The sequence below is a fragment of the Mastomys coucha genome, unplaced genomic scaffold, assembly GCF_008632895.1.
Source record: "Mastomys coucha isolate ucsf_1 unplaced genomic scaffold, UCSF_Mcou_1 pScaffold18, whole genome shotgun sequence".
In the NCBI taxonomy this organism is placed as follows: Eukaryota; Metazoa; Chordata; class Mammalia; order Rodentia; family Muridae; genus Mastomys; species Mastomys coucha.
The window spans coordinates 47,889,530-47,914,835 of NW_022196900.1; the positions used below are offsets into that span (position 1 = coordinate 47,889,530).

The window sequence follows — 25,306 nt, forward strand, 5'->3', positions numbered from 1 at the left end:
CCATCCCTCCCCTCCCTCTCCCCTCCATTCCTCCCTCTTTCCCTTCCTTCCTTTCCCTCCCTCCCTTCCTTCCTTTCCCAGATGGCCAACACAGTACACTAGTGTCTTCCTTTTCGGTGCAAGGTCTAAATAACTGTAGGAGGATTTCTTCATTTAAAAGTTTTACAGATAGTATAAAATGGCTTTCCACAAAGGCTGAGACAGTGTTTGCTCAGTAAGAGAGAGTGTATATCCCCATGCATGCTTCTGGGTGTTATGAGTCTTAACCAGTGCGATTTGCATGCCTAGATTATGTTTTCCTTTTTTTTTTTTTGATATTTATTCTTTCTATCATCTAGGTTATAAATATTTAGTCTGTCTTGGCTACTTTTTTTTTTTCTTTTAGAATCCTTCTCACTAGCTTTCTTGAAACTAATTTTAGTTATATATTGATTTCTGTTTCTTTTCCTCTTACCTATTATTTCAATACTTATGATCACTTCTGAATAATTATAGTTAAGTTCTTCTGTTGATGAAGATGACCCCACATTTCTTATTTACTAAATTCTTTCTTGTGTTTGTTTATATTAAAATATATATAACTTGCATATTATAAAATCAGTCAGCATTTTAAAATACCATGTTAACTGATTTTTAGTGTACTTTCAATGGTGTACAATCATTATGAATGCTCTATTCTGTGCTTGGCTAGAAGCCAGGATCTCAGACATGCTAGGCATTTGCTCATCACAGAGGTGATACTCCTAAGTCCCACCATGTAGAATGAGGCAGAGTGCATCCTGAGACCTGGTTTATTATCTTTAGCTTGGGTATTTGGAAAAGTCAGATTCTAGGAGGCTCTGAGGAGATTGAGTGACTTTGAGTCACTCAGTGACCAAGGCTGGACAAGTCCCAACTCTTACAAATTCATGAGCTGATACTAGACCAGCTTCAGTTTCCATGCTGAAGATCTCTGGGTCTTTGTGAGGCAGTGTTGCATGGGAGGAACAGCTCTATGTGGCTCAGGTTCTTCACAGGCCAACCCCTAATTCTCAATAAAATAAATGGATGAGGAATTGTAAAGGAGCAGTCCATTTCAAGGTTATTAATATTGAGATAGCTCCCTTCTAAGGAAGAGACATCTGGATATTTAGAGTAGCAGTTGAGAAAATGTTTGGAAGAAGAACCCCAATGATCCTAATGGACAGAAACAGCCTCCAGGAGGGCCCCGTAAACCCTCCTGAGACAGCATGCTTTCAGCTTTGTCTTGGCCTTTCTGGGATGGGCTGCTCTCGGATTATGGTTTATACCCTTGCAGATGCCCATCTCACCAAGAAAAGGATCGGGCCTTGGTCAGCAGCCATGGCACTGCAAACAGCTTTGCAAAGGAGCCAGTGAGGAAACATGTATTTGACTTTGGAGCTCATCCTGTTCCTCCCAGTGCTGTGTATAGACAAGCAGGACGCCCTCATATTTGTGTGCTCTGAGTAGACCTTGTGACTGGCCTGTGGGGGCCCTAGAGCTGCCATCATCACCTGTTCTGTCACCATCAAAGAAAGCTCTCAGCTGAAGCACAGATCCAGTCCATTTAGCATTGCAGTGAAAGGCTCTTGGTGTGGGTCTGTAGCCCTGACCCTGTTTTCTCCATCCATCCCCACCCCCAGTTGTGTATCACACTGTCTGTGTTAGCATGAGGTATTTCCAGAAGTTTTCTCTTATAAAATATAATATGCTATGTACACTATAAAAATTTTTATATACTATAAAATTTCTCTGCTTAATTTTATTGAGTCACAGTGAGATTAACTGTTCATTTTGTTGCATAAGGTAAAGTACCATGAAACTGTCACACTCATTAAGAAGGCTAATCTTTGACAGTCATCCAAGAACATACATAGAAGATGTAATCTCTGTGTGTGTATGTATATGTGTATATGTGTGTGTATGTGCATGTGTGTATGTTTGTATGCATGTGTATATGTGTATTTTGTGTATGTGTGTATGTGTGTGTAAATGTATGTGTGTGTGTGAGAGAGAGAGAGAAAGAAAGAGAGAGAAAGAGAGAGAGAGGGAGGAAGGGAAGGAGAGAGAGAGAGAGAGAGAGAGAGAGAGAGTATGTGAGAGCAAGCAAATATGAATGTGCGTGGGTTTGCCTATTCATGTGCACGCAGAAGCCAGGGCCAATGCTGGTCCCTTCTTACCCTCTTGCTCTCCACTTTATCCTTTTGAGATAAGCATCTTTCACTGAGCCTACCTACTCTCTATACCATTCTAAGCCCTGAGTTACTGACAAGGTCTGCTGTGTCCACCATCTATGTGGGGTCTAGGAATTGAGACTCAGGTCCCAGTGAGTGCCAGGAGAGAGCATCTTTATTTGCAGTCTTTCATTTAGCTTAGGGACCATCTATAGTGAGTTCATACATGAGAGACTCCATACACATATGATCTATGTCATAAAAGGTTCATCATTGACTCTGTACTTGCATGGGCATGTAAGAAGATTTATACGAAGGGGGAAAACCACTATTGAAAATACTATGGAAAATTCTTCAGCTGGAAGGGAAATGTTGACTGTCCCAGAAGAATCTACTTAGGAACTAAACCTTAGGACTGTTAGCAACAGTGGTCTGAAGTGGGACTATAACATGATCTATGCATCTGAGTTACAAATAGTGCTCACATTTTCTCATAGTTGGGAGTGTGGAGATGGCTTGGTGGTTAGGAGTACTGGCTGTTCTTCCATAGGACCCAGCTTTGATTCCCAGCAAACTCATCAGGTTACCCATAACTACCTGTAACTCCAGCTCCAGGGGGATTCTAACACCTTTAGCTCCTGCAGGCACATACACACACAAATAAAAATAAAAGAAATTCACATTTCTTTTTGATAACTAGATTTAAAATGAAGTAAAAAGAAACTGATGATGCTAGTTTTAATAATGAACTTTATGTAACCCCAAGTATCAAAATACTATTTTAACATGCGGTCATATTTTATGTTCATTCTGATCTATTTTTTCTGAGATGGGTTTCTCTGTATAGACCTGGCCGTCCTGGAACTCTCTTTGTAGACTATCTGGCCTTGACCTCATGGAGATTCTCCTGCCTCTGCTTCCTGAGTGCTGGGATTAAAGTTGTGCTCCACCTACACCTGGCTCCTTCTGAGTACTTTTAAAAATATTTTTGTGTGTCTGGGTGTTTTTGTATGCACAATATCAGTATGCCACATGCATTTCTGGTACTCACAAAGGACAGGAAAGGCACTGGGTCCCTGGAACTGGAGTTTCAGATGTTATGTGTATGCTGGGTACATGCAGTACATCTTGATTTGGACTAACCATATTACCTGGGTGCCTAGCAGCCAAGTACTGGCCACTGCTTTTGTCTGTTGTTGTCTAATGTATAGTCAAATCCTTTGTCAGAAGGAAAAATTTAAATACCTCAAAAATGTACAATTAGTCACAGCTCATGTAAATGCATCAAATCATGGGAAGCTTTCCTGACCCTAAAGTTAGTGCTGATGGAATATTCCTCTGTTCTGTCCATATTATATGACCAAATGGTATGTCATGCACTTAGGAGGATGCTTAGCCCATAGTAGATGTTCAATAAATGTTAGCAAACATGACTTTTAAGCTGCTTAAAAATTAGTAAACTATTTTTATATCTAAGATTTCTTTCTAGTTTGTAAGGGAGAATTATTTTAAAAGAGTACTTATTTTTCCTTTTGATATATTTATTTTATTTCTTACAGAATAAGGAAAAACTTTAAAGTGTAATTCCTCTTTTTATTAATTCTCTTTTGATTTAATGGCTTTTGTTTTGCTTTAATTGGTCCCCTGGCCTGCTCTTTTGAGTGGTTGATCCATTTCATATGTCTGGTAATTTTTCATGGTCTGCTAATATTTATAAATGACTTGATCATTTATTCTGGGTAACTGATGTGGTTACTGACTCGAATTATGTGGGCTAATGTTTGCTTTTTTCTATGATTGATTTTCCCCACGTGTGTGTAGGAGGTGATTGATAACTGGTTTGAATCTTTGGCTGTGTTTCCCTTTTTCATACATGGGTCTTGGCTATGCTAAAAAGAGAGCTGAGCATCTGTAGGTGCCCACTGGTGAGTGTGGGTGGCAAGTATCCAGTGGTTGAGGAATGGTGGGATGGGAGGGCGGTGTAGCTCATTAGACCTCTTGCCTCGTGTGTGTGAGGCTCTTCAGTATCTCATATCACAAGAAGGAAAACCAGGAATAAGCACCCGCTTAGCATATTCATTTCAAGTTTGAAACATTTTATTATTGTTATATATTTAACATTATTATGTATTTTTTTACAGGAATATGTCTGGTTTGATAAAAGCCCTTATGAAATTATTGCAGATGCAAGCATTGAGGGAAGGACAAAGTGGGGAAAAGGACATTCGGGATATATATTCCATCAGGTAAATCTTCACTACTGTCGGTCTGTGTTACTTGATTAGTGTGTGCATGTGCATGTGGGTGCATGAGTGTGTATGTGCATATGTTTGAGTGTGCCTGGTTCCTGTAGGAGTGTACACCTGTAGGAATGTGTGCATGTAGAAGCTGGAGGATAACTTCTGGGAGTCATTCTCTCCTTCAGCTATATGGGTTCACGTATCAAAGTCAGGTCGTCATGCTTGGCATCAGAGACTAAGCTATTGTGCTGTCCTCCCCTCTCCTTTTCTATTTAAAGGAATTTTTACACCATTAGCTAAATTAGGAACAAGATATACTTCCTTAAAGATTGGGTTCTTAAACCAGAAGGATATACACAAAGTCGTGGGCCTTTATTTTTCAAGAAGTGACTGTTTTAAAGACGGAGGAATGGTGGAGTTGATAACATGCTGAGCATCACCAGTGTGGTTTCCAAGTTGCTTCTTTGGAAGTAAAATCTGTTACTCAAAGTTGAAGTGCTTTTTCTTTCTTTTGCTTTATAATAACTGTCACCAGGTGACAGTCTCTGCTCTTGGTAAGTGGAAGTGGAAGGCTCAACACTTCTGAATACAGGAGACCTCTCTCAACAACAACATGCTACTGTTTTCTCTCAGAACTCTGAAACCTGAAGAGCTCATTGAGCAAATATTTTTTTAAAGCACAGGGGTTTGTATGGGGCAGGAAGGCCAGCTTCTTCACCATGGAAAGTAATAGGAGACACTCGCTTGCAGGGTCAGGGTCTAGTGTTTTCTCCTTGTTGTCTGTAGAATGTGATAAGGTAGAGTTACTTTAAAAAGAAAATACACAGCAGGAACCACAGAACACACTGGCTTTTGTAAGGGCTTTTCTGGTAAGGAGGATGTGCTACTCAGTTTGCGATGATGATGTCACTCAGCACCACAAAGCCATTTCTGCAGAAGGGCTCTCAGAAGATGCTTCACTAGTTCATGTTGTCTTAGGAATTTGATATTGTACTGGCTGGTTTCGTGTGTCAACTTGACACAGGCTGGAGTTATCACAGAAGGGAGCTTCAGTTGGGGAAGTGCCTCCATGAGATCCAGCTGTGTGGCATTTTCTCAATTGCCCCTTGTGGGTGGTGCCATCCCTGGGCTGGAGGTCTTGGGTTCTATAAGAGAGTAGGCTGAGCAAGCCAGGAGAAGCAAGCCAGTAAGGAACATCCCTCCATGGCCTCTGCATCAGCTCCTGCTTCCTGACCTGCTTGAGTTCCAGTCCTGATTTCCTTGGTGATGAACAGCCATGTGGACGTAAGCCAAATAAACACTTTCCTCCCCAACTTGCTTCTTGGTCATGATGTTGTGCAGGAATAGAAACCCTGACTAAGACAGATATATTAAGTTTTTTTTTTTAAACTCAAAGAATGAGGGTATAGGACCATAAATAGGGGTTGGCTTCAGGGTTAGGGTGGGGATGCTTAACTGGGCTGTGGTGGTTTAAGCTCACAACACCTGTAGTTTAGAGTAGACCTTGGCCACAAGCCCTGTGGGTGATTCTGGAACAGTGTTGCCTGCTAATTTCCTATGCTTGTGGTGCTTTCTGCTTGGTCAGTGAGCAGTGTCTGGTCCTATAATGTTAATGTTGCCTGTGGTCTGTCTCATTTTTGTGAGTGTACAATCTAGGGCTTCTTAGGTTATTTTTAAAAACAAGGTCAGATTGTATTTTATGTATTTTTCTTGGTATGTTTTTCAATAATTTCAAATATATAGAAAAATTAGAAACATGTGATATATACATTATTTTATTTATATTTTATTTATTTTTAATTTTTTGTAGCCCTGGCTGGCCTCCAACTCACAGAAATCCATCTTTCTCTGCCTCCCAAGTGCTGAGATTAAAGGCATGGACAACCACACACAGCCTCAGTGAAAATACTGTAAGACCTTATAGTATATGGGGCAAGTTTTCCAAATGGATAAATATTCCTTCCCCCAATTTCTCTCTCCTTCCTTTCCTCTTTCCTCTCTTTCCTTTTGCAGCTTCCTTTCAGCATAATAGTAATGCAAGGTTTGTAATGCAAGGTGTTAGTTCACAATCCCCTTTTCTTTTTTTTTTTTGTAGGTAATGACCAATTACATTTTTTTTTTTATTTTAGATATTTTCTTTATTTACATGCGAATTTCTCCTTTCCCAGTTTCCCCTCCAAAAAACAAAAAAACAAACAAAAACAAACCCCTGTTGCCTCCCCCCTCCCCATGCCTGCCACCCCGCCCTCTCCCACTTTCTGGCCCTGGCATTCCCCTACACTGGGGCATAGAACCTTCACAGGGCCAAGGTCCTCTCCTCCTCACAATCCCCTTTTCATCTCTCACCTCCAGAAGAATTGATCTGAAGAGTCAGCATGCAGACATTAGTATTTCTGGACAGGCACTTGTCCTGCTCCATGTTTAAAAGCAATTCAAAATTTTGGTCTAAATTTTCAGGATACAATATAATTCCATTTCATTTTTGTCCCATTATTTACTCATGTTTCTATAGAGAAGCTACTAAGGGTTTTAGTCATTCTGAATGACTTTTTTATTGAGGTATAATTCACAGGTCACGTGAGAGACACATTTAAACTCTACAGTTCGGTGGTTTCCATCCACTGTTATGAAATTTTCACCATAGTTAAATTTAGAACTAAAATTCCTCCCTCAAAGAAATTCCTCATCCCATTAGCAGTCAGTTTATATTTCCCTCCTACCCAGGAGGGTATTTTAAATCTTTGGTTTTCTGTATTACCTGCTCATCAGGACCACCTGGGTATGCTTTAAAAGAAATAAATGTGACACCATCCAAATACCTCACTGGACTAGAGTCTCTGTGAGGAGCCCCACTCCTTTTAAATGCTCCCAGGTGGATCCGGTTCTCAGCGAGGCAGTTGGCTGCTGTCTGGTGATGCACACCAGTTCACCTGCATCTCTTGAGTAAGTCTAAGGTGGACACCAGAGATCTGACAAGCACCTAGGTGATGCTGCTGCTGCTCCCTCCTACCCTCACGAAGGAGCAGAGCCACTGTCGGATGAGCAGCACCTGGAAACTTGGTAGAAGGCATCTGCGTGGGCTGCACTGCAGGCTACTTAAATCAGAGCATGCGTTTTGGAAGATATTTGTAGGTAACTCATGGCTCGTGAGTATTTAAGAAGTTTATGTTTAGATGTCAGTAATATGAACTATTCTATCAAGCTGAAGCATTATTCTCATTTTCATGCCGATCGTGCTTACTGTGTGTGATTGACTTCACCCATCTGTCTCGTCTTACCCGCTGTCTCTTCTAGGATTCATTTTGTCTTATTACTGTTTCTTCTAACCATGGTCTTATTTTCACAAGGGGAAAGGTACAAGGTGTGACTAGGGAGCCTCCATTAAGGAATTAAAGAGACATGGATATGTAAGGTTTGCCTTGAAATAAGGTGACACCCTAAGAGGTTCAAATCAGTCACCCGAGTTGGCATAAATCTGGTAATGTTTATGGAGAGCCCTTATGTGAATGGCTGTTTGGCATTATAAATCTGTATAGTGTAATCGAGTGTATTAGAGTCTGAAGTTCCCCCAGAGGGGATTGTGGATGGCAGGAGCAGGGGGAAGGTAAGTCTGAGTGCAGATTCCTCTCAAGAGAGCTATGATTACCTGAGTCAAGCATAAAATTGTCACGCTGTTTTAGAGCCCTCCGTGCTATGTGTTGGTTAGCAGCATCCACCCGCCTTGCAGCAGCAGCTGGTGAGAGCATGGTGTAAAGCAGAGAAGGATTGTGAGAGACTTAGAACGTTGCTGAAAGGCATGGGATTAATTTAAAATCGTAGCATGGCATATAACTGGCTTTTTGCATGTGAAGATAATCTGTATTTTTCATAACATTAAGGACTTTGCCAGTATGTAGTTGTGTTTTAAACATGTTTGCCTTTGTGCTCAAATGGCTGATTAATTTGAGTCATAGTAACATGGAATACATGGTGGTTTCAGCTGCATCTGTGAAGTGGCTTATAGCATGCAGGTGTGAAAGAGAATACCTGCAGACCAGGGGCTCTAGTAAAGCTCCTCCTTCTGGTGGGCCCAGAGTTCAGCGGTTCTTAAAGTCTGTAAGAGTAAAGAAGACTTGAGAGATGCTTAGAACCATTGCTTCTTAGTGTTGCTTGCCAGAGAGTCTCATCCATCCCATAGTTTTCTGTGACTGGAACTCAGCATGTTCATCCAGTTGCTTCCTGATATGGATGCAAGTCATTTTGTGTCTCCCACTTACAAGATCTTTCTTCAGCCCCAAGAACTAGATGTCACCACATATGGGCTGCAGGGACCCCAGAAGGTTTAGACTAGAAGAGGGTGTGTTGAGTGGTTTAGTTTCACCCTCTTTCTTCATTGTAACATGCATGTTCCTCAGCATCAAGGATCCAGGGTTGACTTACCATGTTAGCCATCTACAATGGAGAAGCTAGGGGCAGAGCCACAGGATGAATCTCAAGAAAAACCAAGCCAAAGAGAGCAAGCAGATGCATAGAGAGAGAATGTAGAAGGTCATAGATTCATTCAATGACTTAATTCGATGGCTCTGTTACATGTTAGTGCCTTCAGATGGTGGGTGGGTGGTTGTGGGAGCAGGAAAGGAAGAGACTTCTAAATACCCTCTTAGAAACCTGAGCGGGTTGTCAGGGCTTCCTGTGCATAAGCAGTTTATCCTCAGAGTTTTCCATCCTAAGCCTGAAGTACACACTTGTGTTGGGATTTGAGTGCAGTTGATTACTGATTGTGCTTAGAGAGAAAGCTGGATTAACTTCATTGTTGATGAAGTTGCTCTTGCTCCTTCTGGAGCATCCTTCTTGAGCTTCCTGGCTTGATCAAAATTGGATGGCTGTATTTTAATAGGACTGCAACTGTTTCTACTCTCGATTATGGGAGTAATTGGGAGGAAAAGGTAGTAATTTGGTTCTTGCAGTTAGCTCAGGAGCTTTACCACGTATAAAATGCCAAAGTCCCCACTGCAGTTGTGCCTTAAGCACCCTCTAAGGAACTTCTTTAGTACACCTGTAACTGAGCGAAACTTAGAATGACCTGAACAGCCTGAGGCCCTGGTTCTTTTCAGTTTCCCATGTAACTCTTGTGAGAAGGTCTTGCGGAGAACCGATAGCCTTGTTACAATGAGGTGGTGGGTGTCAGCCTTGCCAGACCTTCAGATCTTTTAATAAGTGGAAGGTTTCTGTGTGAATCCTCCTGATTAAATGCTGGCAGCACTCTCAAGTTTTTAAAGTATGAGCTTGGCAGACACAACATGTCTGCTCACAGGATACAGTCTGGACAGCAAAGTTTATGACCTGCTCTAGGAACTTAACTGTTTTCTAGAAGTTTAGAAATGCTTTTCTACTTGTAAACAAATTTTAAATTAATTAACATATTATTAATATAGCATTTCATTGATATTAAGTTATCTTTTAATTTAGAATTTCTTCTCCCTTTGTTGGGTCTGGATTGTTGGCTGCAAGTGTGACTATGATTTGCCAGTTATTAGAGGCTAGTTTTCTCATTTGCTTTGTAATACGCCATTTCCATGAACTTTCATCCTGTGCTTTGCTTTTAAATTTTTCTCTGCATATTCATATTATGGCAATCTTTTTATGGTCTCTTTTCTCTCAGCGAAAGTGAGGAAATAGCTGTGAATTCATGAGCAGTGACTGCTTGTTCCAGAATTTGTGCTTTATTCTGATGTGCCAGACAGTGGCTGACATGTACAAATATCAAATGTTCAGAATCCTATTCGTGGGAAGCAGCGCTTTCTGGAATGAGGGAATATTTAATGACTCGGCAGATGGTGGACTCTGAGGTAGGCGCTGAGGTCCGTAACACAGGATGGCTGGATCCTGAGCGGATTGAAACTCTGTGCCCTGTGTGTGGATTGAATCCTCTCTTTGGCACAGTGTCAGCAGTGGAGAAACTGAGCTAGTTAAGTTCCTGGTGCCATGTCTTCCTTCAAAATAGATCGTAAGAGAGAATGCAAAAGGGTTATGGCTTAGACAAGCTACCAAATTAAAAATAGGACTATATTTTGATAACCACAACTGCAAAGCCGTCTCTGTTTGTATATTAGTATTTTCTGGACCTCTCTCTGTTTTTTTTTTTCCTGTATCTGATTACCCAAGGGGATAAACTTAACTTGAATAACTCAGAGAATCAACATGAGTTACAAAGAACCTGGGCCTTGGGATCCTGAAACTCTTCTTTCAGGAACTTTGTGAGAATGCTGTGGAGGTGCTCAAGGACGCAGAACTGCTGTTTGGTGTTCAAGGGAGAGAGAGGGCTGCAGGTGGCTCAGGAGAGGTGGTCATTCCGAAGCCTTTTGAGTTTGATTGGGGGCTCATTTTTTTTTCTATTTTTCTTTTTTATTTTTCAGTCTATAGGATATTGTTTATGGTTGCAAGTCATTTTTAGTTGTCAATTAAAAAATTCTTTTAGAACACGGCACCCCATCTCACTTGCTCTGGATGTTTTATGGTATTGGCATTTTTTATTTATTTATTTATTTATTTTTTGGTATTGGCATTTTTGAATAGTGTAAACAATGCCATGTGTGTCTGAGGAGCATCCCCCTCCCTTCCCATGCACCATGATGGCTACCACATCGTTGTTCACTGTGGGTTTAGCTTTGTTCACCTAGTCACTCTGTGCTCTGATTTGTCACAAGTGTCAACTTCCTGTCATAACTAAGGAGAAATCTGTGGGGAAGACACAGAGACCACCCAGAACCCAGCTTCATATTACCCCCAGTGTTCACTGTGAGCTCTTCAAAATAATGCACCCCACTCCGCAGTACTTCATATCCTTAGTGGCAGAGGGGAGCCAGAAATGGCCTTAGGGGTGGAAATGACTGATTATCAGGAGGAGTAAATTATATCTTAACTTGAAATTTTCCTCAGGGAAAATTTAGTACATTTACTATATTAATGTACTTTATATGATACACAGATGTTTCTAAAATGAGAAGGCTAACAATTTAAAATAGTGTGTGGTTGTTGATATTTATTGTGATTTTGTTTTTGATTGTTTTTATTTGAGACAGTATTACCATTTAATTCTGCCTGACCTGGGACTCCTTACATAGATCAAGTTGGCCTGAAATTCAGAGGTTTGTCTGCCACTGCCTCCAAGTGCTAGGCCTAAAAGTGTATACCACCCAGGTTTTTGTTTTTGGTGTGTGTGTGTATGTGTGTATGTGTGTGCGCGCGTGTATGTGCTTTGGCATACACGTGGAGGTCAGTCTTCCTCTTCCGCCTGTGCGAGACAGATTCTCATGTAGTTTTCTAATGTTTGCAACCAAACCAGCTCATGGAAGCCTATGAGTATCTGGTGTTTCTGTCTCTATAAGAGCATAAACATTATAGATTCACCCTACTTTGTACAGCTTTACATTGGTTCTGGGGATCTGAACTCAGGACCTAAGGCTTGCACAGTAAGTTCTTTGGATTTTTCGAGACAGGGTTTCTCTGTATAGCCATGGCTGTCCTGGAACTCACTCTGTAGACCAGGCTGGCCTCAAACTCAGAAATCTGCCTGCCTCTGCCTCCCAAGTGCTGGGATTAAAGGTGTGAGCCACCACTTCCTGGCTCCACAGTAAGTTCTTTGTAAACTGAGTCATCTGTCAGCCTTAAGTTTAGAATTTGTAATGTAAATTCCATTGTGATTATTTTGAGATTGCTTTGTGGCCTAGGCTGGTTTGGGGCTGTGATCACTCCAGGCTGCAGAGTGCTGGGGTTAGAAGCATGTGTCATCATACCTGGCTGACGTTTACAATATCCCTTTAGTGCTTCTTTTTTATTGAGACATAATTTATATGCCGTAAAATTCTTTTAAGGTGTTTGAGCGAGTGGATTTTATTAAAGTTCTTTAAATTATATAACTTCCACTGCTACTTAGTTTCAGAACAGCATATCACCTCTAAAGGAAGCCTCATGTACAAGGCCACTTATTCTCACCCATCCCTGAAGAATAATACTATTTACTTTGTACATTCTATAAATTTCATGTGATGGAGACATAAAATGTATGGCCTTGTATATGTGGCTTTTTGGCATAATGTTTTCAGGATCTCATCCACATTGTAGCATGTACCACTGCTTTATTCCCCTTTTCTAGTACATGCTTATACCACATTTTATCTCAGGTTTTCTTTGTTTATTAAGAAGTAAATTTTTAGTGTTTTTGCTTTTACGATTATTCTGAAGGTAACTACTTTTAAGAGGTTATTAAAAATAAGCTTACCTTGGTCTTTATCACTGGTAAGGATACTCAAGGAACCATTATTTCAGGTGAGAACACACCTTAGGTCACCTTTTCCGGGTGGGGGACATTGTTTACAGTTCTTTTGAGAACAGATTAGCTAAGCCTAATGTAGCAATTACCCTAGATATATAGTCTCCTTTAATGTATTGGTGCTTACTTACCATCATGATCTTGCCAGTTTTTGGGCTTTGACTTAGGAATGTGTGAACATAGTTTCAAACTTTTTTCTTTTAAGTTCAAAGGGCTTATGGCAATCTTTATGTAAAGACCAGGCGGAGGACGATGAGGAGCAGAGTGTCACAGTCACTGATGCCTCTGAACATGCCCATTGGGACTAAGGAAAACAAAACCAAAAGCAAACAGAAAAATCAAGCCAGGCAGTGCTTGGGTCAGCTCAGGCAGCAGTGCCCTGCAGGGTTATCTGCAGTTTTTGCAGTCCGATTCTTTCTGTCTACTCAGTGTTTTGCTTCCGACTTCATTCTTCTTTTCTCTCTTTGTACTATGAATGTCTTTGCTGATGATTTTTTTTTAATGATTCTAATCATGTGGGATTTGCTGCTAGGATTGATAGTTAGACCTAAAAAATAAGGATATACATATTGTTCATCTTCAGTGAGCAGTCGTTCCTAGAAAATGTTGTACAAATTTTTCTAAATATAGATACTGATATAAAAACTGCCATGGTAATTAAAAAAAAATGTCTGAGGCCACAAAAATCATTCCATTTTTCTTTTATAGCTTATTTATTGTGCACGATCATGTCATATAATGGAATGAAAGATATAGGTCTTAGATCCTGAAGCACCTATACCACCCTGCCCCCAACTCCAAGGCACCACCTTCTAAAAAGATAGCGTTGCCTGAAAAGTCTCATCCTAGGGAAGGATGTGTGTGAGGACAGAACAATAGTAAGGAGCGTATTTAATAAAATCCTCATATACTCCTTACCTGCCTGACAGACCTAAGGAAATACATAATCAGTCAAAAATGTCCAGACGAAAGCACTTTTGCTCTGGCACTTTCCTGAGGCCCTCCTGTGGGAAGCACACAAATACATGTGTTTTCAAATTATGTTACACAGTGCTTTATAATTACTACTAATTTCTTTTTTTGAATCATTTTTTTTCTTTTGCAGTAATGTCCATGTTGTAATCCTCACAACATTTTCTTAATATTCATCTTTTAACTTATCTGCAGAGATTTAAAAAAAAATACCCTGCTTCTCGCCAGCACTTTCCAATAAAAATTCCGAGCAGGTAGAGAAATGCTTTTAAAATGCATATTTGATGGAGTAAGTGCTGTGCATTGCTCTGAAAGCTCCAGGGTCACAGCTGCATACATGGAAATGCATGGTGACTTGCAGGCATTGTTTCTCACACAGAAAAGGCGCTCTGTGCCAGTTACTGAATTCACCATGTAAATCAAATCATAGCTTTCTGATGCTCAGAGATGAAGCAAAAGGTTGAGGTGACCTAAAGGTTACAGATGACTTTTGCTTCCTGATTTAACTGCCACACAGCTAAGTTTTTTATTCCCTCATTTCTATTAAGATTGATGCACTTATTCTTGTAAAGGTGACTACCGTTGCATACCTTATTTTATCATTGCCTTGGTGATCGTCTGGTGGAACCATGCATATATCATTCCCCTTTCCCTCTGCTCTCTAATTTCAGATGCATGCACTGCTCTCCACTGTCAATAATACTAGTGAAAGGTGGGGAGCAAAGAAATATTTGCATCTAAGTCTGTAGGCTTCTCTCTCATCCCCATCCCCCACTCTGATCAGTATTGACTCTGTAACAAAACTGATTTTTCATGATCTTCTATCTTCTTTCATTTATGACTACATAAATACACAGGGACATGTTGTGTGTATGTGTGTGTGTGTAATTATATTCATTATAGAAGTGCATTTGACACACAATGAGGAAGAAAAAATATTAAGACAGAGATCCAACTTTTAGGCGGACTGTGCTCTTACACATAAATTCACTCTGGCTAGTGTTGATGGTACTCTTCTATTTGTTAGATATTATATTATATACTTTATTAAGAATATCAGTATAAATGCTTACATGTCACAAAATAGGAAAGTGTCAAAGAATGTTCAACATACTGGTTCATGTGGCATGCCAAAAGAAAACCAAAGAGATTTACAGGCACTGGAGGCCAATGGAGGGTGACCTGCTTGTCTGATTTGTATTGATTTTGATCTTTAGAAATGATGTTATTCTCCTTTAAGGAGAAAGCAGATCTATAGGCTATCTCAGAAGCTAGATAATTCTGACTTAATCATCCTTCTGGACACAGCACTTTACTTTCCTAGGAAGCAGACAATACAGGATGGTTTTTGTAATAGGTTAGGCCTAAGGTTTCACCATCATTGGCCTTAGAACCATTCACGCTTGCCATATAAATTACAAATGGGGGCGCCATCTTTGTGGTTTGTTTCCTTTGCATGGCTTGATTGCATCCTGTGTGTCCTCTGCCTGGGATTTAATGTTCATGTGGGTTATACATCAGCTATTAGCTATCTTGCCTGAGCTCATTTTACAGATGAAGGAACATTGGTCAAGAGAGACTAATTCTCCTGCCAGAGATCACATGCTTTGCTGGAGAATGAAAATTTGGAGACAGATGTATATCTCAGTTGCTAGAGTTGTTGCTTAGTATGTGTAGTCACTGGGTTTGATCTGCATGAATGGGAGGCATAGTGGTGTACACCTATCCCATAATCCCAGGTCTGGAGAGGCAGAGGCAGGCTATATAGTGAGTTGGAAACCAGTCTTGGCTACATGAAACTCGATTTTTTTCTTTTTTCTTTCTTTTCTTTTCTTTCTTTCTTTCTCTCTTTCTTTTTTTTTTTTTTTTTTTTTTTTTTTTTTTTTTTTTTTTTTTTTTTTTTTTTTGTAATTCTGTGTTCCTTGCTCCTATTGTCACATCCTCTCTCTCTAGTTTCAGGTTTATTTGATATAGGGACATGGCCATTTAAAAAAAAAAAAAAAAAGAGTCCAAGCTTGCTGCATGGCTTGTATAAAATCCACTACAGAAATGACAGTTATGGTGGCATCCACACTTGGCTGTATTTTCAAAATGTCCTATTCCATGGCCACCACCATTAGTTCCAAATGACCTGGTTGGCTGGAGGGTCAGCCATACATTTTAAACAAAGGATGGAGTAAATTAGCTATGTAGCTTGAGTAGCAGATTTGAGAATGATTGAAGCTGAGCATGATAGAACTCTCATGGAGCAGGAAAGGATCTGAGGCAGCCATGGTCAGGAAGCACACAGTACTCAGCCGCTTGCTTGCCCACCTGCCTTCTCCCTCCCTCTCTTCCTTTCTCCCTCCCTCTCTTCCTCCTTCCCTACCTCTTTCCCTTCTTCTTTCTCTCCCTCCCACTCTCTTTCCCTCCTTCTCTCCCTTTCTCCCTCCCTCTCTCTTTCTTTCTGGTACTTCCAAATTAAATTTTTGGAGTTTAAATTGTGTATCCTTTCAAATGCCTGGAACATTCTCATTTGAATACATGTTCAAAGAAGTTGAATGGCTAACAAACAGCAAGTAAGAGGAAGAAAAAAATTTTGAATAATCCATAAATTTAATAATCAGATCTTGAATATATCAAGAGTGAACTATACTCAGCCTTATGACATTTTTCATTCTCTAATTATAATATTTTTGATAGGATAATAACTTCATTTTCTGTCATACTCAAATTAGCATCTATATTCTCCAATGATGTTTATTTTAGAATAAGATTTATTTAATAAAGAGATAATTTTACGTTCTTTTCCATTTTAAGCCTTTTCAGTTTTCTTGTGCATCCAATGCTAATTTTTGTTAAGTGTATTTCCATAAGAAGTGTAAATTTCAATCATGATTGATTACTTTTAGTTCTGTTTAAGTTAAAGCTGTTCAGATGTGGACTTCAGGCAGTGAGGCTGAACCAGAGACAGTTTTGCTCCAGCAGGGACATTAGGCAGAGTCAGAGGACAGTTTTTTTTTTTTTTTAAATTAGATATTTTCTTTATTTACATTTCAAATGATATCTCCTCTCCTGGTTACCCCTTCGAAAAAGTATCAAAAACATAAACAAAAAAACAAACCCTGCCCCCCACCCCTGCTCACCAACCCACCCTCACCCACTTCCTGGCCCTGGCATTCCCCTACACTGGGGCATAAACCTTCACAGGGCCAAGGGCCTCTCCACCCATTGATGACCAACTAGGCCATCTTCTGCTACATATGCAGCTTGGAGCCATGAGTCCCAACCATACGTGCTCGTTGGTTGATGGTTTAGTCCCTGGGAGCTCTGGGGGGTACTGGTTAGTTCATATTATTGTTCCTCCTAAGGGGCTGCAAACCCTTCAGCTCCTTGGGTCCTTTCTCTAGCTCCTTCATTGGGGACCCTATGCTCAGTCCAGTACATGGTTGTGAGCCTCTACTTCTGTATTAGTTGGGCACTGTCAGAGCCTCTTAGAAGACAACTATATCAGACTCCTGTCAGCCAGCACTTGCTGACATCCACAATAGTGTCTGGATTTGATAATTGAATATGTAAACGATTCCCAGGTGGAGCAGTTTCTGGATTGTCCTTCTTTCAGTCTCTGCTCCATAGTTTGTCTCGGCAGCTCCTTAGATGTGTATTTTGTTCCCCCTTCTAAGAAGGAATGAAGCGTCCACACTTTTGAAGACCAAAGTGTGTTTATTGAGTTTCTTGTGGTTTGTGGAATGTATTTTGGGTATTCTGAGCTTCTAGGCTAATATCCACTTATCAGAGAGTGCATGCAATGTGTGTTCTTTTGTGATTGGGTTACCTCACTCAGGAAGATATTCTCCAGATCCATCCATTTCCCTAAGAATTTCATAAATTAATTGTTTTTTAATAGCTAAGTAGTACTCCATTGTGTATATGTACCACATTTTCTGTATCCATTCCTCTGTTGAGGAACATCTGGGTTGTTTCCATTTTGTGGCTATTATATATAAGGCTGCTATGAACATAGTGGAGCAGGTGTCCTTATTACATGTTGGAGCGTCTTCTGGGTATGTGAGGAGTGGTATAGCTGGGTCCTCTGGTTGTGTTGGTGCATGCTGGTAGGATTTGCTGAAGGAAGCAGAGGCAGGAGGATCAGGAGTTTGAGGCCAGTTTTGATTGTCAGTATTTGCAAGAAGTTCCAGTGCTCCTTGGGGGAGGCGAGGGTGCTGCTAATCGAGCTTTGGGGCATAGTCTTGCTTCCATTGTGAAGACTGTCTGTTGGACATGCCAGTCGTGCAAGTCAGTCTCATGCATGCTGGCAGTGCAGTTCGTTTAATTAAGGCATATCCATTCTAGTATGTGATGTAAGCCTTTATGTATTATTATTTTTTACATGTATTCATGTAAAATTCATGTTTGATGATTCACAAGGGAGAATTTAGCTTTTTGGTTTATTATGCTTAAAAACAAAACTTTGGCAATCATAATTGATTTTAGGTTATTTGTATTGTTTGAAAAAGTATAATATTAGTAATCAAAACCTAATCAACAAAAATCAATGTTTGCATTTTTTATGTCATTTCTTTCAAGTTTATTAGCCTCTTGTAATCAGTATCATACATTCTTTTTTTTTTTTTTTTTTTTTTTTTTTTTTTTTTTTTTTTTTTTACAATATTGTCACTTACAGTATATTTAATTTTCTGGATAAATTAATTATCCAGAGGTCTAAATCAGTGTTTAATTTGGAACTTTTTCCTTGTATATTCTACTTAATGTAATATTTAGGGATTAAGTTGGAGATGCTAACTGGAATTGGCTGAATCCAGTAGCTGGAGAAATAGGCCCTTTGTTTCCTGCAGCAAAGTGAATGGTTCCTTACGTTCTGAATGGAACAGAGTTGTGTCAGAATCAGAGCTGGTTGCATATGTTGTCATTTCTACTACTTCAAAGTGACTGTGTTTTATTTCTGTTGACCTGGTTTAATTTGAATGTGTTTTCAAGGGGAGATTGACTTGTCGTTGATATCTTGTTGAGGTATGAGAAACAGGAAGAGGAATGAAGATGAGAGGGTGAACAAGAGGCAGTAGGATTTTGGGGGGAACAGGAAGAGGAGAGGGTAAGTGGGGCAAGGAGCTGGTTTCTGTTTCTTTTCTTTATTTTTTAAATTTTATTTTATGTGCATTGGTATTTTGTCTGTATGTTTGGCCATGTTTGGGTGCCAAATGCCCTGGAGCTGGAGTTAAGGACAGGTGTGAGTTTCCATGGGGTACTGGGAATTGAACCCAGGCTCTCTTGAAGAGCAGCCGGTGCTCTGAACCACCTAGCCATGTTTTCAAGAGCTGATTTCTAAGAGAAGAATTGGAAATCAACAGGGCTTTGTGATTGCATGGAAGCTTTGTTGTTAATTTTCCAGATTTTCTTCTTAAGTAGCTGTGAGGGCCACCCTTAGCCAGAGGATTAGTGACTGGTCATGCTTCTCAGAAGAGCACCCAGGGGCAGTAACTGCCGCTAGAGTTGAAGACCTTTCTCTGCTGTGATGTGCTGAGTGGCATTTAGGACTTCATATCTGTGACATCCAGGGTGGAAGGTGATCCCAGATCACTTGGCAAAGAGTTTGGGATTTATATTCATGATTTTAATGTGAGTTTTGAGGCTTGGTATAAAAGGTTGGATGGAACTATTTCTTAGCAATGGTGGTAATCTAGCAGTTAGAACTAGCCTGTGTGTTAATTAGCAAGCTGCTGGCCTGTGAGACAAGTGCATGGTAGAGCAGGTAAGCTTGAAGCAAAAATAAAGAGATGAAGGTATAATGGCCAGAAATTGTGGAGGACTGTCAGAGAGATACTTAACACAAATCTCGAGTTTAACTGTGATATATCTACTAAAGTTTGTTCTTTGTAAAAGACAGTATAAACAGAAAAATCCCTACCCTTGTCTTCTTTCTTCAGAGGTTTTTATTATTTTTTTTTATTTTTAATTTTTCCCCTTGTAGCAGCTGTCAGAGTGTGGAACATAGTAGAATCACCTATAGAGTTTTTAAAAGTTGCTTATGCAGGCACTGGGTGAGAGCTACACTCTGACCTGTACTTTATGGCAGGGCTTTAGTAGATCTGCATGGGCTATGGGGATTTGTGTTTCTTACTGTCTAAGTAATGATGCTTATATGCTGGAAAACCCATCATGCTTTAGAAACCAAGAAGAGTCATGGTACATGCTGGTAGAATATCTGAAGAGGCAGGATGAGTATGATTCTGAGTTCAGACTGGGTTAGATCTTTACAAGGCTGCTGAGGTGATGGCTGAGTGGGTAAAAGCTCTTGAAAGCCTGATGGCCTGAGTTCATTCCTGGAACCCACATGAAAAGTCAGATGCAGGGGAATGCATCAGTATTCACAGTCCTATGTGGAGATGGGAATTGGAGACAGGATTGCCTGGAAGCTGCTTTACCGCTGAGCTGGCAGGAAACTGTACAGCAGAAGTAAGAGAGCAAAACAAGAGCCAACTCTCAAAAGTTTTCCCATGGCTTCCACTCATGCTCCGTGCTACAATAAACAGACATACAGACAGACAGGCAAACATTTGAAAAGAATCAAGAGGGTTGCCCCTAAGAAGTTACTTGCACACTGCAGGTGTGACTCAGTGGTAAATTGCTTGCTTGTCTAGCACATGAGAGGCCCTGGGCTTGATCCCTAGCATTGCACAAATAAGTCCCAAGAAATATTTATCTATATCTACTTGCTGCCAAGTCTGATGACTTGAATTCAATCCATTGAACCCACATGGTGGAAGGGGACTCTGATTCCCAAGAGCTGTCCTTTGATTCCCACATTCTGTCCATGGTGCCTTTCTCCCCCAAATGCATAAATAAATATAAAGTAAAAAAACAAAACCAAAAAAAACCCTAGTACATTTACAATTATTATTAGGCTTTTGAACCTTTGGAAAGAATCTGTTGTGCTTTTTCATTTTTCCTAAAGTCCCATTCTCTGAGAATCCTCCAGATTTCAGATTCTCTGTCTAATAAAGCCTTTTTAGATATCTTAATGGAAATAGGGCAAGTAATATAAATTCCTGTACATCAGCGGTTTTAAAGCACTTTCAGTTTGGAAGCTTTCCTGTTTGAGATGGGAGGAGTATTGTCTTTTCCTTTATACTAAGATACACAGAACTGTGCATGTACTGAGAATCTAGAAAAAATGAGGATGGACTGGGGAGATGCCTCAGTGCTAACAGCACTGGCTGCTCTTACAGAGGACCAGTGACTCAATTCTTAGCACTCACATTGAAGCTAACAACCATCTGTAACTCCACAGCCAGGGGAATTCAGTGCCATTTTCTGGCTTCCAGACACTGGGTATCCCTGATTCACAGACATACATAAAATAAAAATAAACATAGTAAAAGTAACCAAGAGCAGAAGATACATTTTGCTTACAAGCTAGCCTAACGTGAGAGGGGAGGACAACTTACCTGCATGGGAAAGGACAGTAGGAGGAGGAATGAGGACACAAAGGGTAGTTTGGAGAGAGCTACTGGATTTAAGAGATGAAATGAAGTCTGAGCTATTAAACTGCAGGACCCATTTTCTAATTTAGACCTCTGAGACTCTGGATCTATTTTCTTTTCAGGAGAAGAATTAGATAAAATGCAGGAAAAGTCAGTTCTCATGAACCACCTCCCTAGTTCAGGAAGTGATAGTTTTATGACATTATAGATCCTGGGAAACGTCTGTAGCTGGTGTTGGCTTCTTTGCTGCTATATTTGGATAGAGAGAATGCGTACTCCTGAAATGACAGCTAATAATATGATTTCCTGTGTTTCTCAGAAATCCTCCTCAGCCTTTGATCACCGTGCTTGAGCACAGGCCTGACTGCTGGCCACTACTCCTGCAGCAGCTGACAGCTTTTTTCCAGCAATGCCCTGAAAGGTAACGTAAAATAAATTAAATGAAGGACACAGAATGGGGTGTGCTCATTTTAGAGCTGGATCCTTGTGTTGTGCTCTTTTTAGCTTCTGTGATTATGAAGTTCTTAAGAAGAGATGTTCTAGAGCTGGCTGTACGTTCTCTTTTCTTTCTAGCAGTAAGAGAACGTGCTCTGCCAGGCTTATATGTTGTTAAACTATCAGTAGAGTAGCCACCTACCTCTGTTGAATTTTGTCCCCTCCCTGACTAAGCCTGCTGTTTTAAATTTCTGTCTACATTTTGTTCCTCATCTTTGCTTATTGCAGGCACTGAGGTGTCTCTTTTTTGTGTCCCCACAACAACTTGCAGTTTGATTTGTAATGTTATTACACTTACTCTTGGTTTTATTCTCTGCTATCTGCTTTAAAACCTTCTGTAGCATACTGTTCCATCATCTTCATAATGCACAGACACTTATAGGTGCCTTAAAAAACCTTAAAGTTTTGAGAACAAAGCCCATGAGTGGGTTGAAGATTATCTTACCATAGACGTATTCAGACTGTAGCACCTTGTAATCAGCTGCAAGAAGGTGGTCCAACATTGTTTTTACCTTAAACGGTTTTTCACTGGTATGATATTAATAGTTACTAGATAAACCTTTCATCAACTCTGCCAGAACAAACACAACCCCAAATTAATTTATAAGTATTTTGGCTTCATGAAATTTCTTTGAGTCATTATAACATTGTTTTAGATCTCTTTCTAACCTCTCCACTCCATTTGAGATACCGTGGTACCATGTAGCCTTGGCTAGCTTGGACATCATTATGTAGATCAGGCTGGTCTTGAACTCAATTCTCCTTGTCTCTGACTCCTGAGTGCTGGGATTAAATGTTTGTGCTTGGGCTGGAGAGATGGGTCAACGGTGAAGAGCATGCTCTTTCAGAGGTCCTGAATTCAATTCCCAGCAACCACATGGTGGCTCACAACCATCTGTAATGAGATCTGATGCCTTCTTCTGGCCTGCAGGCATACATGCAGGCAAAGCACTGTATATATAATAAATAAATAAATCTTAAATAAAATGTATGTGCTCTCATGCTGACCCTGCAGAAGGTAATTTCAATTATAAATTTGGACTATGGGGTTGTGCTTTGCAAGACAGAATTAAAAATTCTGGTTATATTGTCAGATCTAACTTAGGAACAGTAACTTTTAGGTTGTTTAGAAGGTAATACAGGTAGGTTGGTAATTTATTCAGAACAGGAACAATGCTTCACATTTGAGTGATGGAGGCAAAATGTAAAGATAGTCTATTCTTTCAGTATGAATTACTGCTTAAACTATATACTTAAGTCAGACATACTGAACTGTCAATATATTTTCATGCTAGGTCTTTGTGTCAGTGTTTGTAGCAAGGTCTACTTTGATTTATTGAAAGCCTGTCTTGTGATTTTACTTTCACTGAGAATTCTATACATTACCAATGTTGTGGACTTTAGGTTGGGAGCCATAAGGTTGTTAACCTAGCACATGGGTTTGAGAACAAGGAGCCAGGGAGAACATGGCATATACCGGGTTAACTGAAGGTTGGAGGCAGAGGTGGGCCTGCAGCCTTATTGTTTGTCTCCATCTTAGCGATTGTCTACCATGTCTTCTTTAGTGGGAAGCAGAAGTACAGAGGACATCTGTGCAGAACGAAATTTACTGTTTCACATCTTTAATATTCTTTGTCACTTTGGTGTTTGAGCCTTTTGTTTTATTCTCTTCCTGAGATAGCAATGAGTTATCACAGAACTCTGGAAATGTGGTGTATGATATCAGAAAAAAAATTAAGCTAGGGCAATTTTTAAATGGAACTTGATCATTAAGGAAGCACAACAATATAATTTCACTTATGTTTAAAAAATGCTTGTATCATAGTTAATTATTTTTTATAAATAGTAAATCAAAACAGAAAAAAAGAAAAAAGAATAAGGTCATATTTTGTTGATGCATGCTAATTTTCAGTATTTGTGACTTTATGTAACCATGTTAATTGATGGCACATTTCTTAGAAGAGGAGCTTGGTACACATAGTCTTGGTGATAGAGCAGTAAACAGAAGGCTATAGTCTGTCCTTATTTGGGTTACAGTTTGGCAAGGAATATAGATGCTGCACATACCATGATAATAAACAGTTGTGCAATGGAAGCTTGTAATGGTGATTCAACCACAGACTGCCTGTTAGGAAAGTGAAAGGACCCTGGGAAGTCATTGCAAATCGGAGAACTGGAGGGTGATAGGAGTAGAAGGACCTGCAAGTGGGGGCCCAGTGGGGTGACTGAAGACCTGAAATGAGTGTGATGATTAAATGGAGAGAGAGGCTGGCAAGATAGGCTCTTGGAGTACTAGGAAACATGGAGTGCTAGGATTTGCATCACTTTTTTTTTTTTTTTTCTGAGACAGGATTTCTTTGTAGTCCTGGCTGTCCTGGAACTCATTCTGTAGACTAGGCTGGCCTTGAACTCAGAAAACTCCCTGCCTCTCCCTCCCAAGTGCTGGGATGAAAGGCGTGCGCCACCACTGCCTGGCTTGCATCACTATTTTGTCATAGCATAGACTGTTTAAACTGTTAGTGATATGGTCAGGTTTTTAATTTAACATTTGCCTGTCATTCTGAAATGATGGCATCTTGGAAATAAGAGGAGTTACTGGAGTCTAATGAATCTAGTTAGATACTAAAGATATGTCAGTGCATGATCTTACTCCCTTGACTTGGAGGTTTCTTTGAAGAGGTTGGGGACAACTATTTCATTCATAGTTTGTGTAGACACATACACATAGCCAGGTGTCTGTCTGTCTGTCTGTCTGTCTGTCTGACTGTCTATCTATCTATCTATCTATCTATCTATCTATCTATCTATCTATCCATCCATCCATATATCAATCAATCAATATATCTATCATCTTTCTGTCTATCAATCATCTTTATAAGGATCTGGTCAGGATCAAATAAATTTGAATCAAAAAGTGGAATTACTTGTATATTCTGCAAGTTAACAAGGTAAAAATAAAGTAGCCCTACTTATTCATGGTGGGGGTCACTAAAGTCTTCCAATGGATGCCTCAACTTATAGAAAAATTGAAGTATGTATAATATAGAGATGCTGTTTGCTAAAAAAATAGAAAGGTTAACAACAATCATTTACTATCAATCTTAGTGACTTGAGCATTTTTTTTCCTTCCTAAGTTGAGGGATATCACTTGTTCATGAAAGGAAGGTCTTTATGGCCTCTCACTGACATGTACAGACTTCCATATTCACTATTTTCCTTGTTTGGTGTCATCAGTTAGTACAATAAGCATTACTTGTGCACAGACAATACCATAATACAATTGGCCTGATACTAGGATGGCTGCCAAGAGATTCAGGATGGCCTGGAGCAGTTCTCAACATTCCTAATGCTGTGACCCTTATGTATAGTTTCTCATGTTGTGGGACTCCAACCATAAAATTATTTCATTGCTATTTCTTAACTGTAATTTTGCTATTATTATGAATTGTAATGTATGATCTGATATGTGGCCCCTATGAAAGAGTCATTTGACCCCCAATGGGGTTAAGAACTGCTGCCCTAGAGGATCATGTATAGCACACTTGGTCTGTGTCCTGAAGGAGTAGAGTGACTTCGTTTTTTTTTTTTCTTTTCTCTTCTTCTCTTCTCTTCTCTTCTCTTCTCTTCTCTTCT

At 39.9% G+C, this 25,306-nt stretch overlaps 1 protein-coding gene across 2 annotated transcripts in view; it reads left to right on the plus strand.

The window, feature by feature from the left end:
- The window catches only part of Focad (focadhesin), a 305,147-nt gene that overhangs the window by 56,796 nt on the left and 223,045 nt on the right, over window positions 1-25,306 (plus strand). For both annotated transcript variants that reach the window (XM_031377824.1, XM_031377825.1), the window contains 2 exons: window positions 4,316-4,420; window positions 21,498-21,599. In XM_031377824.1, the coding sequence (XP_031233684.1) occupies window positions 4,316-4,420; window positions 21,498-21,599 (207 nt within the window). The remainder of the gene's footprint in view (window positions 1-4,315; window positions 4,421-21,497; window positions 21,600-25,306) is intronic.